The sequence below is a fragment of the Artemia franciscana genome, chromosome 7, assembly GCF_032884065.1.
Source record: "Artemia franciscana chromosome 7, ASM3288406v1, whole genome shotgun sequence".
In the NCBI taxonomy this organism is placed as follows: domain Eukaryota; kingdom Metazoa; phylum Arthropoda; class Branchiopoda; order Anostraca; family Artemiidae; genus Artemia; species Artemia franciscana.
Genome location: NC_088869.1, coordinates 15,601,365 through 15,623,272, shown reverse-complemented (window position 1 = coordinate 15,623,272; position 21,908 = coordinate 15,601,365). Strand labels below are relative to the sequence as shown.

Below are 21,908 nucleotides of genomic sequence, written 5' to 3'. Positions count from 1 at the left end.
GTCAATTTTCATCGTCCTAGCACGTCCAGAAGCACCGATCTAGCCAAAGCACTGGACCCCCCTAACTCCCCAAAATTGAGTGGATCCAGTCCAGTTACGTCAATCACGTATCTAAGACATTTGCTTATTCTACCAAGTTCCATCTCGATCTCTCCACTCTAAGCGTTTTCCAAGATTTCCGGTTTCCCCCTCCAACTCCCCCCCAATGTCACCAGATTTGGTCAGGATTTAAAATAAGAGCTCTGAGACATGAGTTCCTTCTAAATATCAAATTTAAAAATACCTCACGAACGGTCACCCGTTCTTAAGTTAAAAATACCTCAATTTTTCAAATTTTTCCGAATTAACACTCCCTCCAACTGCCCCAGAGAGAGCGGATTCAGTCCAGTTATGTCAATCAAGTACGTAGGACTTGTGCTTATTCTTCCCAGAAAGTTTCATCCTCCACTCTAAGCGTTTTCCAAGATTTCCAGTTACCCCCCCCTCCCCCCAACTCCCCCCAATGACAATGGATCCGGTTGGGATTTAAAATAAGAGATCTGAGTTACGAGGTCCTTCTAAATATAAAATTTCATTGAGATCCGATCCCTCCTTCGTAAGTTAAAACTTCTAATTTTTAGAACTAACCCTCCCCCCAACTCCCCCAATGAGAGCGAATCTGTTTCAGTTATGTCAATCACGTATCTAAGACTTGTGCTTATTTTCCCCACCAAGTTTCATCCCGATCCCTCCACTCTAAGTGTTTTCCAAGATATTAGGTTTCCCCCTCCAACTCCCCCCAATGTCACCAGATCCGGTCGGGATTTAAAATAAGAGCTCCGTGACATGATATCTTTCTAAATATCAAATTTCATTAAGATCCGATCCCTCCTTCGTAAGTTAAAAATACCTCATTTTTTCTAATTTTTTAGAATTAACCCTCCCCCCAACTCCCCCAATGAGAGCGAATCTGTTCCAGTTATTTCAATCACGTATCTAAGACTTTTGCTTATTTTTCCCACCAAGTTTCATCCCGGTCACTCCACATTAAGTGTTTTCAAAGATTTTAGGTTTCCCCCTCCAACTCCCCCCAATGTCACCGGATCCGGTCGGGATTTAAAATAAGAGCTCAGCGACATGATATCCTTCTAAACATCAAATTTCGTAAATATCAAATATCACCTGTTCGTAAGTTAAAAATACCTCATTTTTTAACTTTTCCGAATTAACCGTCCCCCAACTCCCCAGCGTCCGCACTTGGTAAATACCAAGTGCCATAGAAATGAGCAAAAATAAAATCAAACAATCTACCAAGCGTAAAACTGCCACAAATCACTATTGATAAATAATGAAAACCAAAACGAACAGAAATTACAATAAATAACCGAGTCAAACTCAAAACGAGGAAAAATTGACATTAGTAGGGTTCAAACCCTATGATTTCCCAAGAAAATACAAATGAATGTGTATTGTCAGCTTAATATACATACGCTGATATTTATTCCTTAAAATATTAAATAATATTTGATTAATTAAAGTTATAAAAGTGAAAAGTTTTAATTTTTTTTTAGTAAAGCGCAAATCATGTTCTGGCCTTGGGAATGCACACTAAATAATGTAAGTTAATATAGGATCACCAAAACTTTTTCCAGTTTTGAAAAGTTAAAACTAGAGCCTGTCCTGCAATAGGATTTCTCCCCATTCGAAACTTTAAATTGTGTTTACAGTGGAGTAAATGTTGTTCTTTACAAGGCGAAGTTCTCTACCACACAACATAAATGTTACATGAAAGTGGCCGAGAATATGCCACACATTTTCTCAACTTTTATCAACGTCAATTTGCCTATAAGGAAGATTTTCGGTAAATCACCAGGATACAGTAAAAATAAAATCTCGATGCTGTAGATCTGGATTTCCAAATTTTGTGCAGGCAAATAGATAAGTACAACCAACGTCAAAACAATGCAAGCATTTAAGCACCTTGAGGGCTAACTAAGCTGCAGGAAAACAGATTAGACAAATGAATTGAGTCTTGAGTTTAACCAACTGGGCTGTAACATAGAGCACGGTTAACTTAAGAAGTGGAAATTGGTGCTCGTGTTATGACAATTGCCACTGCCATCTAGTGTTTGGCATTTCCTGGCATTCTATAGTATAAGAATAAGGCAGAAATATTATAGTTACTATAATTGGGCTCGAGAGGAGAATTCAGTCGTTTGAAAACTTGTGCCTACGTAGACTTCTCGGCATTCATTAGACCCAGAATGTACCGAACGAGCACATTAGAAAAATTACAGGTCAACCGTCCCTCATCGAGACCATACGAAGGCGCAGATGGAGCTACCTCGGACACGTGCTGCTCATGGACGATTCCAGAATTTTCAAGTCTACTTTTTTCTGGTTACCCGAAGGCACACGCCAAAGAGGAAGACCCAAAAATTCACTCCGTCGTACCTACAACAACGACCTGCGGCACCTTCACGCCTCAATACAGCCGGAGTGGGAAGACATCGTCGCAGCCGCAAGCTTCAGAGACGACTGGAGACTCTTCTTGGACGCCCTGGGCGCCTCTGGAGGCACAGGAGGATCTAAGGTCTAAGGTAATAATTGGAAAAACTAGTGTATAACAAATGTCTTATCTCAGTTTATGAAAAAACATAATCATTTTTTTTTTTTATTAAAAAAAGTGATGAACTGCCAAGAATACCAAGTTTGAAAAATGCCAAGGAACGTATGATAGATAGCGTTGGTGATTTTTTCTACAGTAATTCCAGTTTCCACTTCCATTCACAGATTTTCAAAAAAATTTTTTTTTACTTTTTGTCCATTTTGAAAACGAATTATTTTTTTTTCTACGTGTGTTAATTTCGACCTTTAAGTTTCTCTAGTCTTCTCTAGGACGAAAATTTGTCTTATCTAAGATTCAGACTTACCACAGCCAAAGAGAAGGGGTTATACTACTGCACCAAGAATGCTGAAAGTCATCATTCTTGAGGGTTCAATCAGAGATCCCCTTAAGGGGGGCTCGTAATATTAAATAAAATGGATCCAAATCCGTCGGACGGATATATTTCCTAATCCAACAGAATAACTTTGACAAATGTGGAAAGTAAATGGAAATTGCTTAAGCTTTCCACTCATGAGGCGCAAAACTGACTTATTGTTTATTTAAAAGTATTGATCCAATATTTTACCTTAGATTCTAATTTTCCAAAGAGCTGGCTAGCTGAAATATTTGTAGGTGGTTTTGATAACCCCAGTCCTTGCAATGCCAATCGTAAATTCTTTGCGGTTTCAGATTCAACCTGGAAAATAAAGAAATCTTACTGGTCTAAGAAGATTTTACGAGTATATTTGAAAAGTGGCATTAAATCCCGCAGAAATAATGATTAGTGTCAGTGCTGACAATATCCAGTACTGACCAGCAAAAGTTCCCAGCACTCAAGTTTAGGTTGTGCTAGACTTGGTGGTGGGGCTTCTAAAAGCCCAAGGAGATGCTTTTAGATTCAACTTTCAAAATAAGCAATTGTTATCAATATATTCAAAAAGTTGTGCTAACTCCTAAAAAAGTAGAAAGCAATGGATGAAACTTTGACGCAGCGTTTACATGAATTTCTACCGCCCCAGATAGTATAGATTACTCATTGAATTAAACAGCAAAATGGAAGAATGACTTCAACCAGTAACTGGTTAACAAGTTCCACCAGTACCTGGAACTATACAGGCGGTATAAACACCCATACAAAGTAACACTATAAAAAACAAGCAAACTTTCTGATTGTGCTAAGAGACGTCAATTGGCTTTGATTTGTATTGCTGCTGGAGAACAGCTTGAATTTCCATCGCCAAGGAATTCCATTTAGTACATTGTTATTTGAAACGTCAATGTGCAGATGCAGAGGATATGGTCCAGCTTAGCGTCATCAATGTACTCATTAATATATATATATATATATATATATATATATATATATATATATATATATATATATATATATATATATATATATATATATCGATCCTCCACTAAAATAGCGTATTCTGTTTTTGGTTATAGCAGCCAAAATTGTTGTAGCTTCCTTATGCAAGGAAAATAGTAGGAAAGTGAAAGAAAAATGAAACAACGTTCCTTAGTGACAACTATGATAATTGAGAGTGATTTAGATAAAATAAATCTCTAACGGAACAATCAAAACAGATTCTTAATTTTAGCCTATTCTCCTCTTTTGATAAAATCAGGTTATTTTTTGAGAATATATAAGAAATTTAAAAATTTCGAAAATTTGAGTGCAGTAAAAGCTTCACAGACTCAAGCAGTAGTGAATTTATAGAAAATTACAAGAGTGCCATGGATACCAAGGGTACAGGGTTTCAATTATACGGCAAATCGAAGACAAGAAAAGCAAAACAACCAATTAGTTTAGTTAAATATACTAACTTTAAAGTCAAAGGCTTTCTTTTTTGATGGTGGTGGTGGCGGGGGTCAAAATAAACTACTTCTTTCGCTCGCATCGTTGTCTCAGTCTTTGTTACCTTCATTCAATCTTGTCAAATAAACGAAGGAAACCAAAAATTTACGTATCAAAGGATCTGAAGGAATTCGTATTCGAAATTTCGAAACTGGACATTCCTAGGACAACCTAGTAATATGAACCTAGGGTAACCTAGAACTACCATATCCATGAGCAATAGAAGAAAACGACTTAAGCATGACCAGACCGAGACCATGAAAAAAAAAAAAATCGAAAATAGGGTCTTATAACGTAACTGGGTCTTTCCTCTCAGTCTGTTTTCTTTTTCGGTTATGCTTGGTCCTGATCAAATGTAAAATTATTCATAATAGCAGCGTTATGTTTAAACCAACCTGTGGAAACACCACCCTTTTACCTGCAATTGAGTAAGATCTCTTGAACTTTCATCATAGTTCATAGTTCATCATACCTTCAACATAGTTCAAAGCCCCTAACCTTCTGCTGAATACGGCCAAAAGAATTAGCATTTTTCCCAATTACCGGTATGCTTGTAGGTTATTCGCTGTCCAACCTCAAGTTTTGAATTAATTGAACTTGCTAATACGGTAAATTTAAGACAGAAAAAAACAACAAAAACATTAAAACAGCTAGAAATGAGGCATTAGCTGTCGCTCAGTGACAGAGTTGCCACTCCTCTAGGGTTTTCTTTCTCTTTTCTTTTTTTAAACTATGAGATAAAAAAAAGAAGTCGAGTTTCTTTTTAAACCTTGCCGTACAAAATTCAAAATTGAATCAAAAAATAGCATGAGGAATTTCATCCGCCAATAGTTATTGATAATAATAATAATAATAATTTACTTTTAATCCGCATCATATGCAAAAGGATAGTTATGGAGTATATTAAATACAAAAGAGAAAACACTGCATACATGAATAGTTAAAAAATTTACCCTTTTCATCCTTTTCTGTTGCAATTTTCGTTTTGTCCATTTGTGATGTTTCTTTGGCTCTTTTTTAATGTTTTTCAATTTTTGAGCTCTACTTTTTATTCTAATCTTTTAAATAATCATTTTCCAGTTATCAATATTTCTGTCAGGTTCTCTTATTCTTAATGGTTTTGACTTGTATTATGTTTTGATTCCAAATGTTTCGATTAAATTTTTTTTTTTTACTTGGAAAGTGAATTCGTAGCTTGTAATAGTCGTTTATCAATAAAGCACATCTTATCCCCCCACTCTTCGTTTTTTCGCTATTATTTGTACAAAGATCGTTACGAAATGTTACGATCGTTACGTTTTGACTTGTATTGTTTTTTATTCCAAATGTTTCGATTTAAAAAAAATTGACTTGGAAAGTGGATTCAGTTATTTTTCATAGATTTTAATAGTCGTTTATCGATAAAGCATATCTTACTCCCCCCCCCCCTCTTTCATTTTTCCGTTATTAATTGTACAAAGATCGTTACAAAACTTTTGAATGTTATATTTTATTAATTTGAGTTAATTTTGTATTTACCATTTTTTTATTTAATAGATTTCTTGTTTGATTAATTTTTAACGTTTGTATTATTGTTTTGGTTGTTTCTGTTCTGTTTTAACTAAAACTTAAAAACTAAATAAATTTATTAAATCTTTTGAAAATATTATCTTATCTTATTGTGTGAAAGCTAAGCATTTGTATTCAAAGTACTCACAATTTCAATCTGCATGCTTTTATCAACGGGAGCATCAGCTAAAATCATAGCAGAGGCCTGTAGCTCTGACGAAAGGAAAAAAAGCAACAGTAGTCTTGCATCTCGTTTTTGGAGATTCTCCTTAAGAGATCCTTCAATGATAATAGAGTAGGGACATCCTGAAATAGTTCAACAAAAACACAATAAGACAAGCAGAGTAAAAGGAATGGGAAATAACAAAAAAGGAAAAAAGGAAAGAAAAGGGAAAAATAAAGAACACAAAAGAGAAATTTACGTTTCGGATTATGTACTTTCGTACTTTGAGGATGAAAACTATGCTTGGGAGTCTACAAACCAGTCAAATTCTACTCTGTAATTTTTTCGAGATTACTCCCAGTTTTGAGCATTTTGCTCCCTTTTTTAAATTATGCATAATTTGTCTTATATTAATAACTGTTGATATGCCACAGTAAATAAAAAGAGAAGAGAAATGTTGTCCTAAATATTAGGCCTACTAGTGATAACTTACTCTAATACAGACATTGGAGAAAATGGGGACATGGCAAGACTTTAAACTCAAGTAGTCGTCCACTGAGAAAACCCCAGAAAATCGAAGCTTAATAACAATATATACACTCCTAACGCCGGGCATGTAATTTAATATATCGTAAAGCTACATATAGTTATAGGTTTATATCAACAGCTATTAACAAAAGAAATTCGTACATAATTTAAAAAAAAAGGGAGAACACCCAAAACTGGAACAATATTGACAAATTGACGTATTCAAATTCAACAGGTTTGTGAACTACCAAGCATAGGTTTTAGCTCTCTATGTACAAAAATAGATAATCCAAGAAAGTCATGTGCCCTGAGAAAGACTGTCACATATGGGTTAACTTCAGCGAACCAATTGTAGAGTACAAAGATAGGGTTTAATCAAACAGACAGATATTTATCAGCCACAAAACCTGTATTTTTAGATCCCAGTTTTATCCTCCCTTTATCTGAAAGATTATATTTGGGCTAACCATACAATGTAGATTAGGCATTGTAGAGAAACTGTCCAAGATAGGGATAAAATCTGGAGAAGTGCTAAGACATACACCTCCTTGCCAAGTCAGGAAATTCATAAAAAACGTTAAAGGATAAAAATTGCGAAAATAGGAACCCTGCAGTCTTCCTCTCCACCTTACCCAAGGAGAAGTCCCCCATACAAGGGCTATCCTCAAGAAAAACTCTTAAAAGAGTATGTTTAAATCCTATATTGAGCCCTGAAAAGAATATTCCATTATCATCTATATTCCCTATATTATACAACAAATATTCCCTGAAGCCTTAAATCTCTGAAGAATAAGGGACATATTTGTCCTTGTGTTCTTGAGACACTTTTGAAATTTTTAAGCCAAAACGCAATATCAATATTTAAAGATACTATCTACTTTATGTACAGGGTGTTAAATATATTGGCTATTGATGCTAAATTTTGTAATGTTTGAAATTACCATGTAAATCCTGCAATTGAAATGTTGGGCTGAAAATTTTGCAATATTTAAAGGGTTAAAAGTTAGGATTACTTTGGCCTAATATTCCTCTTTTCTATGACCCTTTCATTGTGACATTAAACTGTCTAGACAATTTAATGTCACATACTCCTTTCTCTGTTATATTTTTCGGCCATAGTATTGGTCAATTCTAGTTAACTGTTGTACTACAACTTGACAAATTATGAATACAAATTTCCAAATTCTTGCACAATCAGCTTATATAATGAGCAGAGCAAAAAAAACCCATTAAAACGAAGATTTGTATAACAGTTAATTGTAGAATTAATTATTATCTACTTTTTTAGTTTTTCTTTCATTTGAATGCATGTTGCTACCTTAGACGAGGGGGGGGGATGGAAATTTAAATTGAATTTGATAGTATCTTGTGCCTAAAATACTTAACAAAGCTGTTTAGACATAAAACTTTCTGTGTTATAATGTTAACAGAAAATGCAAATTATGTTCGTCTAATGAGCATGTTGTGAATTATCACCTATATTTGTCTAACAGCTAATCTGAACTGCCAATTATTAAATTATCTATTATCTACTTTTTATTTTTTTTTTCATTTTAATGTATATTCCTACCTTGGAATAGGAGAGGGATGGGAGAAGGGAAGTTTAAATTGAATTTGGTAGTGTCTGATGTATAAAAAATTCCCGTGTTGTAATGCAAAAAAATATTTAAATTATTTTTTCTTCTATTCAGCATGTTGTTGGTTATTATTAATATTTGTCTAAATAGCAAACTTGAACTGTTAATTATGTAATTACTTTGTAATTTTTTTTTCTTTAATTTTAATGTATGTTCCTACATTGTATTAGTGCAGGAGGGAGGGGAAGTTTAAATAAAATGATATAGCATCTTATGCCTAAAATAAATGACAAAAGTATTTAGACATTGAACTTTCTGTGCTGCAATGCTAACAGAAAGTTTAAATTGTGTTCTTCTAGTCAGAGCGTTGTTGGTTATCAGCAATAGTTGTCTAACACCTAATTTGAAGTGCCAATTATACTAGAAATAATTATTATCCATTTTTATATTCTCTACTGTCATGGTTGTGTGCATATACTGTTATGGCAATTGAATTTATGATAAGAGAAAGGTTAAGATTGTTAGGTCATGTTTTACTTTTGAAGAATGCTACGTTGCAAACAATTGTGCTTTATGGCTATCCACCTACGGCTAAACAAACAGCAGGACATCCTCAAATGGGATGGGAACATGACCGCAAATGGGATGACCTAACCTAACCTGACACTCAAGGCAGGTGGCCAAGCCCTGTTAGGCTTTGGACTGGACACTTATTTGCCTTTATTTCCAGGCGACTTAATGGTCATGTGTCAATTCTAAAATTTGGTCAACCTGTCCGAAACTCTAGGTTGGAGTGGCTCTCCAAAAGCTAACACACAAGTATTTGCCCAACTGGAGAGTCATAGCTACTCCTGCCGTTTGCCCAAGACGTTTACCAAAACACTTGGAAACCTATAGGTCTACCCATTCGCCCGCGAATCCAGGGGACTTGTATGTCATGTGTCAAACCTAAAATCCGGAAGTCTGTCTGAGACTCTAAGCGGGCAAGCCTATTAGGCTTAGGTCACTTGTTTGCCTGCGAGTCCAAGCGGATTCAGTTACCACTTCTTGCATACAAGTCCAGTCAACATTTTCTGTCATGAGTCAAACCAAAAACCTTGATCATTCCTTACTTCTATGGCTATCTACCTTAGTTCAATCCTGGGATAGATGGAGGGATGATATACAAAATCTAACAAGTGAAAATTACATCATTTTTATACAATCGTGAAAAAGGAATATGCCAGCTTTGCCTCTCATTCAGACTACCTGCAGGAGTGGAAGTTCAGGGAAGGAGTGAAGAGTGAAGCTGAAAACGGAATGGGATAGAGGAGAAGTCTTGCTATTTACCTACTGTTTAGGCAACATAGATCCTAGAGGCAAGCTGAAACAGCCGGAAGTTTAAAATCCTATTAAACACCAGCTCCAAAGCTGTGTCTATTGGCAGCTACATTGAAATCTTTGATATATCTTAAAGCTGATGTATCCCTTCATAGACAAATAAAACTATTTTTACATGACTTTTTCTTTTCTGTTTTATAATGTAAAATATATCAAATGCTGCTTTAGAGACCATATTTTGTCTGATTTGGTGTTACAAGTTTGTGTCAAATATTTTCTGTTTCTTCTATTTGATAGTTGTTAACACTTGACAAAAGACAAGATGTTTAAACAGTTGACAGGATTCATAAATAATTATCTCAAGAAAGAGAAATGAATCACCTTTCAGATAATCTTTACCAGCATCACTTATCCAATTTATGGGACAGTTTAATATTACCAACTAAATATTTCTTACTTTCCCTTTGATGTCTTAGGCATGTCAAACAAATTTCAAATACTTTACAAGACATATTTGAATATTTCAGCAAAAATACTGATTAAGCAATAACAAAGCTTTTTACCACAATTGAAATTTTGATAGGAAAAAAAATCCATTAAAGAAGTTCGTGAAAACAATTAACTGTCAGATTTAAATGCACTTACTAAGTTCCCTCAAAAGAGAGGACAATTCAATTAAGAAAGAGTCAACTTCAAGCTCAGAGGCAACAGGATGGACTATTTCTTCTGTTTTGCCTATCTTAGCTAGCTTCAATGAGATCCAATTAATAACTGTTGTAAACTGTTCCCCAGCAAGGCTACATTTCAAAATCTTTTCCAAATCATCTGACTGGAAGTTTTCTTGGAATCTGAAAAAAAGAAGCCAAGATTGCAACTACGTCTTTGAAAATAGAATAGATACACACATGTTCAAGGAGATATAGGAGCTATACAGATGATTTTCAAAGGAAGATGGAGAGAGGGTCAAGAATATAAATGTTGAGTTGACATATTTGCATCTTTATTAGTGGAAGATACAACAATACATATATATACAATATATATATATATATATATATATATATATATATATATATATATATATATATATGTATATGTATATATATATATATATACATATATATATATATATATATATATATATATATATATATATATATATATATATAAATAAATAAGTTGTCTGTGTGTGTGTGTCGAGTGACGTCATGTCATCAGGTCGTCATGTCATCATTATGACGATGACGTCATTAGAGGTATTTAAGACATTCGTTCACAGAAAAATGTTTAATTGTAAAATGACTGAAGAACCTACAATGTCAACAGCCGAGGAAGCTGCTCAAAGAGTCTATGCCAAAAAACTTGCTGCTGATAGAGAAAGTAAGAAAAGAAAGCGTGCCGAGGAATCACAAGAGCAACGCGAAACCAGACTTGCTGCTAAAAGAGAAAGTGAAAAAAGAAGGCTAAAAGTATTTAAGAAAACCGTTCAAAGACGTTCAAATTTTTAATTGTAAGAAGATCGTGGACGGAAAAATGTTTAATTGTAAAATGACTGAAGAACCTACAATGGCAACAGCCGAGGAAGCTGCTCAAAGAGTCTATGCCAAAAAACTTGCGGCTGATAGAGAAAGTAAGAAAAGAAAGCGTGCCGAGGAATCACAAGAACAGCAAGAAAACAGGCTTGCGGCTAAAGAACGCAAAATCGCGCAGTTAGATGAAAATCCACCTGGACAGCGAGAGTCAAAACATATCAAAACTGAAAATGATAGCGATGATGATTGGGTTTGGGATTTTGACTTGGATAGGTCATCAATGCCTACCAGATTTTAGTTAAAAAAAACAAAGGTTCGGTGATATGTATTTCATAGTGACGCTGAAAAATAAAGAAGAAAAAGAAAACTGAAAAAAAGAAAAAAGGTAAAAAACTAAAAAAAAACTAAAAAGAAAAAACACTCAAAGAGAAATTACAGACCGGGACACAAATGACGACCGGGACAGAGGGAATATAAATGACGACCGGGACACTCAAAGAGAAATTACAGACTGGGATACCGGGACACAAATGACGACCGGGACACAGGGAATATAAATGACGACCAGGACACAGGTATTTAAGAATATCGTCCAAAGACAAATTTTTAATTGTAAGAAGATCGTTGAAAGAGAAATTTCTAATTGTAAAATGACTGAAGAACCTAAAATGGCAACACCCGAGGAAGCTGCTCAAAACGAATGTATTCAAGCCGAAGTAGCTGAGTTGGTAAAGCGTTATGTTTCAGGTTCTAGGTCCGAGAGGCTCCAGGTTTGAACCTTGGCTTTAGCATTAATACGAAAGAAGAAAAAAAACTAAAAAAGGTAAAAACTACAAAAAAAACTAATAAGAAAATACTAAAAAAAAACTAAAAAAGCTAAAAAACTAAAAAAAAACAAAAAAAAACTAAAAACTAAAAAAGAAAAAACTAAAAAAATAATTAAAAAAAGTAAAAACTACAAAAAAAAACTAAAAAGAAAAAAAAAGAAAAACTAATAAAAAAACTAAAAAAATAAAAACTGAAAAAGAAAAAAAACTAAAAAAAGGAAAAAAACTGAAAAATAAAGGAGAAAAAGAAAACTAAAAGCCGGGACACAGGGAATATAAATGACGACCGGGAGACTCAAAGAGAAATTGCAGACTGGGGCACTGGGACACAAATAACGACCGGGATATATAAATGACGACCGGGACACTCAAAGATAAATTACAGATCGGGACACCGGGACACAAATGACGACCGGGACACAGGGAATATAAATGACGAACGGGATGCTCAAAGAGAAATTACAGACTGGGACACTGGGACACAAATGACGACCGGGATACTGGGAATATAAATGACGACCGGGACACAGGGAATGTTCGATTAGCAATCACCATCAACAAAGCTCAAGGGCCATCATAAGAATAATGAGGTATAGATCTGAATACAGATTGTTTTTCCCGTGGACAATTTTATGGCGCATGTTCAAGAGTCGGTAAACCTGACAATCTATTTATATGCACAGACAATGGGACATCGAAGAATGTTGTATATTCGCAAGTTTTACGTAGTTAAAAACATATATATCTATAACGAAAAGAGAAATCTTTTCTCTTTTATCTATATTCACAGGTGGGACACAGGGACACAACTACAATGGCGCGTAACTAATATGGCACGTAACAACTTACGCGCGCGGGGGGGGGGGCGCGATGCACTCCCACTAACTAGGTGTTGGGGTGGCGCAAAGCGCCACCCCAAAAGCTAGTATATATATATATATATATATATATATATATATATATATATATATATATATATATATATATATATATATATATATATATATATATATATATATATATATATATATATAATAGATTCGGATGGAGGAGGAGCGTACGTAGCTGTATTGGCTTCAGGCAGCTTGTTGCTGCAGTGAGTTGTTAGTAGTAGTAATACTACATCACCAAATATAAACCATATCAAGTTTTCATCAAACCGCATTTTCATACAAGCCCTGCTTTTTGGTTTAGATTTGTGTAAGAATTCTCTAGTGTGCATTGAAGGTAAGAATTTGTGGGTTTTAGTTTGTGTCCTTGACTGGGATTCAATCCATAAAATTACCCAAATTCTGCACCTTTAAATTGAAGATAATGTCAGATAACTTTGGTACTATTACAAGAAAACAGAGGGGCTCCATCACTTGAGGGGATTTCTTGATGTTAGATATAAAAAATTACCATTATGTAAAGCAATAATGTCAGATTTAGCAGAACATTGTCAACAAATTGCTTAATTTATGCTAGAGTAATAAATAGGTACAGCTGAGTTCAACACTAGGGGGGAGGGAGCACTGAACACAGGAAAAAAGGAAACACATGTATTCTATGAATGCATGTGTGTGGGTGGGAGGAGCCTTCAGACCAAAGTCAAGAGGGGACTTCCCCTGTTTGCACGAAAAGATCAAAGGACTTTTCCTTGGTACAGGAAACAAACACTGAAGTGTTTATTGGGAGTCTTCAAATGCAAAACAATATTTAGACTAGTGTGTTCTTCTAGTCATGGTATGTAAAAAAAATAACAATAATAAAAAAATATTAATAAAATAATAAAATACATGAAAAGTAAAAATAATTCTTTAAAAACATATATAATGTTATATACGGCATCAAACCTAAGACATGGAGAAATTATTATGAATGAAAAAATAGAAAAAAAAAATACATAATGAACAATGAAGCCAAACATAAATTACCACAAGGGTGGTATCAAACCCTTTGAAAGGCTAGTGTTCTCGTGTTCTCATCCATCATCCATGTTTAAGCTTTACTAAACATTAACTGGTTGAAAGTGGTTTACCAATAGTATTAAGTTTGACTCGTTAAAAATTAAATGGAGATGCGTTTTTGTTGAAGTTGTACATTCAACTCAAATTCATTAAAGTGAGTACTTCATAATGATACATACTTATTCGAATTTTAGAAGGCTGTAAGTACGCAGACTTGGAGAATAGTTGAGCCAGGTGACAAAACTTTCAGGAACGGATTTAGAGCCTGCAGAAAATCATGGAACTTGAAGTCCCATGACATGGAACATAATGGAAATGTCATGTATTTTCAACACTTTCAAACAGCTCCTAAATGTTGCATAGTAGACAGGTCTTAAAACTGTCTTGAAGTTGACAGAGAACATTATTGTTTCACAATTTCGGTTTGAGTCTGTATTCCTTCATCTACAAAATTTGGGAAACATAGCGTAATTCCAGTGATATAAGAAGAATCTTAATCTGCATTAGAATTTGAAGAATACTTTTAAAATATATTTTTATAAAATCTTGATAGCTACTAGAATCAGCATTGGGCAAGAGTATAAGAAACAAAACACTTACCTTGAGCTTCATTTGTGCTATAGATCCGTTCCTGAAAGTTCCACTTTTATAACACAAAGTTTGTCCAAGTTAATTGAATGTCAATGTGCTTTGAAGGGGTAGAGGTAAATACTTAAATATACCTTTCAAGCCTGGGGCACATTTTAGGCTTGAAACCATTCCTGAAAGTTATTTTGCCAAACTAAACTACTTTTCCAGATAGTGAAAAGCCACTTATCTAGAATCTGACAATAATTTCAGTTTCTCAGCAACTACACAGCAATACTGGTAACTGAATATTACCTTGCCCTGGAAAGCAGTTGAATTTGGCAAACAGTACTTTCAGGAATAGATCTAGACCCTCTAGTAGGTCATAAAAACATATTTTCAAGTCCCTATCTTGACTGCTTTTCTAGTTCTAATGCCTAGAATACTGGACAGAAGACAGGTCCAATGGCAACTGTAACTTTGGGAAAAAAAAATCTTTTTAATTTTGGCTTGAGTTTTTATTTCTTTGGCTCTGGATTTTGAAAACACAATTCCGGTGGTCTTAGTAGGACCTTAGGCCATATTAAGAGTAAAAAAAATTTAAAGTAATTTTTTCGAAAGTCTTTAAAACCTTAAAGAATCAGAATTCAGCAAAAGTACAAAGCTCAATCCCTTTCCCTGGGCTTCATTAGTACTGTAGATCTAATTAGAATGGTGTACCTTCAGAACACAAAACTTGTCTAAGTTTATGTAAGCTCAGTATCATTTGGAGAGGAAAGGATAGAGATGTAAAGCCGGCTTTAAAAGACCTTATTGACTTGGGGCATGATTTAGGCTTTGCTTATATTCCTAAAAGTTTTAATATTTAATTTAGCTACTTTTCAAGATACTGAAGCTCATCATGGATATTGTACAGAAACTGAATATCTGATGGAAATCTTGTGGCAAGATGGCTCTTCCACACTAGCTATAATACCAACAAAATTAACTATGATACAAATGTTACAGTGCTGATCACAATATCTGGAAACGGCATTGAGCAGAGAATCAAGTGATAAGATTATATCATAATTTAACTTAAAGAATCTACTAAAATTCAAAAATTCTGCACCATTTCAAAGATCATACATTGGGGAATCAGAACATTTACAACTGTCATAGTTGGAACACAATCATATAATTTTCAACAGTCCCTCAATTAGATGTATCAGTGTACTAAAATTATGAACTCCTAAAAAAGGGCCAAAAAACTTTTTAAATCTCCCCAAAATTTGAGCAAATTGATATAAATTGCCATAAACTATTAAAATCACAGAGGAGATGAGCACTAGAGTACGCTTGAAACTCCAATAAATTGATATCAAGTCTGCACCACTGGCCAACTGCAATAAATGTGAAAAAAAATTGTTCATGTGCAAAAGCTTGCAGTGTATCCTATATAATTTCACAGAAATGATATCATGCTGCAGATATTGGCGAAAAAATTGCATTTACTATTAATTTTTAAACCAGCAAGAATTCAGCATTAACCCATTTATAAAAATAAAATCTCAACAGGCTAGGGGGATGAAGATAAAAAATGATAAATTGGAATTCTGGTCCCTTTTGATTCCAATGACTGTTTACTTCTAACTTTTAAAGTATGTGCATAAATATTTCTATTGTAATTTTTTGGAAAATCTTTACATCAAAATAAAGAAAAAATAAAAAACTCCATGCAATTGAATGTCATGATATTCATTATTCTATACATGTGTATGTTGTTATAAAGCATGTTTTACTAGTTTGTGTGCGTGTGTCTTTAATGCTATAATATCTAGTGCAACAAGGTTTGTACAAATTATTAAATTTAGTATCAACAAATAAATAAATAATTTTCTTTAGATATGATGTCTAATTCAAAGCAGTGGATTGTGCAAATACATGAGTAAAAACATTGCGCATTAAGTCACTTTATGGGCATTAACATAATTGGGACACTATTAACATAATAGTTATCATTTTTGAAAATTGGTCATATTGCACTTTTATTTCTTGTAATATTTAAACAATCTTATTGGGTGAAATTTAATACCTTGAGCTTAAGCTATTCATAAAAATGTCCCCAATTTGATAAGTACTAAAATGAGAAGAGACAAATAACCTTAGATACACACAGCTGCACTTTTGCACAGAAACAGCAATTTTGCATTTGCTGCCAGATTTTGTCTGGTTTTTGCTGCCAGTACATACATCATGGTGATGTGTCAGCTTCATTAAAATTATCCGATTGAGGTGTATTTGCATAATATTACAGGGCCAGGTCGCAATGTAGGTAGGTCATAATAACATCACAGCTGCTTGAATCCAGGGGCACATATTACCAGCTGTTATTCATAGAGGGCATTCAAAAATGCTGTAATTTTATAAAACAAGGCCTCTGCATTTTACAGTACCTTACTTTATCTCTGTATTTATCCACCTAATAATGTCTCCTCTCAAGCCCCACTGCTTATAATTTCATAAGTCCTATATCCTCAATTACAGTCACTATGGTAGACTGAAAGACTTGGCTGAAGGAGTTGAACCCAACAAAAAGATTTACATGGTTTCCAGTTCCTATAATACTACTAGACTTGGAAAAAACTTTAGACAATGTTTGCTATAAAAGACTCAAAGTTAAGCTGCAAGCCACTGGAGTGAGGATGCAGTTAAATTGGTGACACAACTTTTAGCAAATCAAAAAACACAGTTAGAATCTTTGATGGGGGAGAAAAGACATTCTTCTCTTTGGTGGTTGAAGTTGGAAGTGAAGTACCCAGAGGTGTAGTCTTAGGGCCTATTATATTCTATGTATACACAAATGGTGTGTCTACAATCCTTGACAACAAAGTAAGCCTCTATGGAAATGGCTTGAAACTTGTTGGTAGAGTAGATACGGTAGAGAATATTCAGTCAATCCAACAATACTTCAATTAATTTACACTGATAGAACTAAGCACAAATCTACCAGGAGTAGTATCACTTCTGGTCTAACTTGGAATGAAGATACAAGATTGACTGTAAAATTTTCAGACATTGCAATCCAAATTCAGAAAATAATAAAGAAATTCCAGGTTCTAAAGGATAAACTAAATTAACCTTCTACATTTTTGTCTCCCCACTATTAAAATGTACATGTCCTGCTTGTTATTTTTTTCTAGCAAAAGAAGAAAGTCAAATTGGTGATCACTACAAATACTCTATGGAGTTTCTCAGTTCCTTGCTTTTTTTTAGCTACAAGTATTTGAATTTAATCCCCATTTTATCCATTGAGAGAAATTGTCACGGAAAGTTGGCTCAACTCTCCTTCTCCATCCCATGTACAGGAGCTTATTCCCACCTCTGTTTGTCTTTCTTAGATCTCAGCTTCCTAGAGATGTGGCTGTGAGAGTTCAAAAACTGATACCAGTTCACTCAAGGTCAGAGCATTCTTCTTGAAGCTTTACCTTAAATTACCTACCTTAAATTATAGCTTGGAGCAACATAAGGATTTTCTATCCTTGTGATGCTACAGTGATGAAAAAGAATTCGTTTGATGTAGGTAGTGGTTGTTGATATACACTCAAGTGGAGGACTCAGCTCTCAATTGTAAAAAAAACTCCTGGCAGAGCCATTCCTTATCAAGGTGAAACTTGAATGTGTTGGTTGAAGTAGCAAAAACTGTTTCCTCAGATAGTTGATTCCACAGATTGATGACTCTTTGGCTAAAGAAATGACTTAAATGTCTACTCATTGAATGCTGTATAGGGAGCTTCATTGAATGTCCTCTGGTACCAGAATGTAAGGGCTGTGCAAAGAGACTGGGAAGGGTGTTTTTAGAAAGGATTTTCTTTTGGTTAAAATCACATCACCCCAAATTTTGTTTGTGCTTCTAGCAATTTGTAACTGGTGTTTTCTGACAAATATGCTTGTAATTTTTGTGCTTCTTGATGAATTTCTCTTGGGGCGACTATATCTTAATTCTCATAGCTAACTGATTGACTAAAAGATATCTTGTTTGGACCATAGCCATGAGAGTGAACCTTTTTTTGCAACAAATGACTTGATTTAAATAGTTTATTCATAGACAACACCCAAATTCCCATAACAAAATGTTTGGGGTTGCAAACCAAATTAAACAGTGGTCAAGAACTTATGAGAAGTCAGTGATAAAATCAATACTCCATTAATGATACATTTCTTCTATAATAATAAGTGTTTCTCTTTCTTGGTGTATTGAGTTTCTTCTTTTTTATCTTTTGTTCCACAAGTCTTTTGTTGAATTCAAGTAAATAAATCCCTGTTATTAGTATCTTGTCCTACAAAGACCTTTACATAACAACAGCAACTGCAAGTCAATGGTTCAAGGACTTCATTATAAATATAAAAATCTTGTTTCATTCCTATACAATCAACTGTTGATAAGCACAATGGCTTGAAAATTCAGGTTTAAAAAAATAGGAAAAATTAAAAAATGGTGTAAGGTGTTTTTCTTGTGACTGTTTTATTAATAATGAGACTGCTGAAACACTATTCTGAAATTTTGTAGACACAACATATGAGATTAAAAAAGATCTTATTATCATCTTATTTTGTGTCTCCAGAAATTATATTTCATTGTCAGCCTAGATTTGACATTCAGCTTCTACAATTAGTTGTCTTTGTTACTCATAAACTATTCAAAGCAGTATGAGCCTTTCGTTTGGAGGTATCATTTCCCCCCTTGTAAAATGGTTGAGGTTTGTGAAGCAGTCAGATATCATCTGATATTTCTTTATGATTTTTTGTAATGTTGATGAGTATTGTGTGTAGACACTTCCTTCAATTTAATTTTTGGGATTTCAAAACACATCATCAATGAAGATCACAAAAAGAACACAATTCTAAAATGTTATATAATTATAATAATTTACTTGATTTTCCAATGCATGATGAATACTAGCACTTTAACCTTGAAACTGCTTGCAAGCTGCTGTACAATTTGAAAGGTGAAGTCCATTAAAACAAGAACTGAATTAAGAAAAAGGTTGTTATAAGGTGGATAGAATGAAGAGCTCTTATTACAATTTATTCCTATGAGTTTACACTACTTCTACTCTATGAGTATAGCTGAGTTTAAAGAGATACATAGCAAAAAAAACATTGCTTAATGTATTTAAGGTAATTTGACAAGAGATTGAGAAAAATCACTATTTCTCTGCAAAAGTGACTTAGCATGAAAAATGTAACAAAAGCAATGTAATTGCAAATACCATCATATTGCAAATATGAAAAAGTAGATTCCAATGCAATTAAATTAAATTTAATTCTTAAAAATGGTTTTAAAATATGGATAAAAAATGGAAAGAAAGATGAAAATTTGATTAACTGATATATGCTGTATATCATAAAGGAAGAATTATATTACAAGAATTAGGCCTAGGCTATCTATAGTTTGGTATACAACCTAGGACCATATCTGGCACCATAAGGGGGGAGGGGAGTTCTTCTTTGTCACAAACACAACTATAAACATTAAGACAAAGAATAGAACAAGAAATCTAGTAATATTACTCTTGGTGTCTTTGAGCTTTCACTTTAACTTTATTGTTTTAATAGACTGTTCGTTCTTGGATTCATGTTCTGCTTGAACATTTAGCTGAACTACTGTTGACTTCAAAGTATTTATATTCATTTCATTTCCTCTCTGTCTGAAGCAGTTTGCTGATGCCTATTTAATTACACAGAGTATTGAATAGACAGAGCCATTCCTAGGGTTGGTGATGCCCAGGGAAAAATTACTTAGCCAACAAAACCCCTCTCCTGACTCAAATATAAAAAAGCCAATAAGTGAAAAATGAGGTGTGACAAACCCCCAAGCTATACCTGGGAAGGCTGACCTGGTTGCCCCCACTCTCCCCTAGGAACAGCTCTGTGAATAGAGAACTGAACAGCCAATTGCACCAATTCACAAAAATTAAGAAGGAGGACAAACTTATTTTTCTAAATCTAGGAGAGGTCATTTTACTGTTCCTCTTTTAATTTTTTCAACAAAATCACAAAAAAGGCAATCTTCAATGAAAATAATGAAAAAGATATTGGTAAAGACTGTTCTGTGGCAAGAAGACATTTCACCAAAATCTTCAAAAAATACTTTTCAGTCCTAGAAAGATACCATTTCTTCAGCCAGCAAGTAGCCTAACAAACTTATGGAATCAACTGTCTGAAGATAGAGTACCTGCTGATTCAATAGGTGTGTTCAAAATAAAATCCTAACAAATAATGGCTTTTTGTAAAGAGTTGTAGCCTACATTTCACAAACATGATTAAGTTGAACAGAAAAAAAAAATCAAAACAAATCTGCAATGTTCTATTTGTATTCTGTTAGGCTGCTTACAAATGCCATTTCACTTATATGTTGAAAAATATAAAGCTGACAGAAGAAACATAGCAAATAGAAAAATTGTTTTCAACTCTTTTATCTAATTTAGGCTAGGCTAAATGTGACAAGTCAATTATTGCAGATCATATAGGCTAACTCTATCAAAATGGATTTCATAAAGAAATAATAAGTTTGAAACGAATGTCTTAGCCCTTTTTATTAAAAAAAAATATACAAAAAAATTATCATCTTCAAGGGTCCAAAAAAGGCTTAGGCTAAAACTGAATTTGCAAGAAAGGCAATTGATATATGCTCAGAAAGAGCATAAAAATGGCACCTAGTGGTATGTTCACTTTATTTGTAATTCAATAATATGAACTGTTTAATATTTACCAAAACATTAAACTGAATTTGCCTAGGCCTAGATCTTGTATAAGGCCTTGTTTTTTATAGCCTAGCAGAAGCAAGAGAGTCAGAGATATTGGCCCTGGCTCAAGGGATTAACATGCATTTTAATATGTATATTTTCCAAGCTTTGTATAACCTACTTGAAGTCTTGAAAACAATCAATAATGTCCTGCTCCATTCTGTCAAATATCAAATATTAACAATCGAGCAGGAATGCTTTAAGCAGGGTTGTCAACTTCGGATGTAAGAAGAGTCCAAATCAAGGCCAAAAAAGAAGGATTCTGCTCAAAAAGAGTGCAAGTCAAATATATGCACGCGCGGCGGTAGCCGTGTGCGCAGCCCCTCTCCCTGTTCTGACAGCTCTTAAGTCATCTACAAATAACCATGAGTTATCCTGAGAACATTAAACATATTACATTTAAATTTTTCAAATGCGTTTAAAGTAAAGTGAGGAGGGCTCCCAACTTAAATGTACTTCTAAATACTGAATGAAATAATAATTTTCGTTCTTGGATTCATGTTCTGCTCGAACATTTAACTGAACTACTGTTGACTTCAAAGTATTTATATGAGCTTTGTCTCTAATTTGTCCAAATGTTATTTTTTTCGTTATTAACAAATGGGGCACAAAAAAAACACAACTAGCAGACTAATACTAACCAACAAAAAAATATTCCTTT

At 34.0% G+C, this 21,908-nt stretch overlaps 1 protein-coding gene across 2 annotated transcripts in view; it reads right to left on the bottom strand.

Moving 5' to 3' along the window:
• The window catches only part of LOC136028892 (protein FAM98A-like), a 32,849-nt gene extending 11,370 nt beyond the window's left edge, over positions 1-21,479 (bottom strand). Inside the window, exons 1-4 of one of the 2 annotated variants that reach the window (XM_065706855.1) lie at positions 21,369-21,479; positions 10,230-10,432; positions 6,145-6,302; positions 3,174-3,284 (exon numbers count right to left, since the gene is read on the bottom strand). In XM_065706855.1, the coding sequence (XP_065562927.1) occupies positions 3,174-3,284; positions 6,145-6,302; positions 10,230-10,432; positions 21,369-21,406 (510 nt within the window). In that variant the 5' untranslated portion in view covers positions 21,407-21,479. Of the gene's footprint in view, positions 1-3,173; positions 3,285-6,144; positions 6,303-10,229; positions 10,433-16,602; positions 16,731-21,368 lie in introns of those variants that run through there. The other variant, XM_065706854.1, reaches the window with a different exon arrangement.
• Positions 21,480-21,908: the final 429 nt, after the last annotated feature.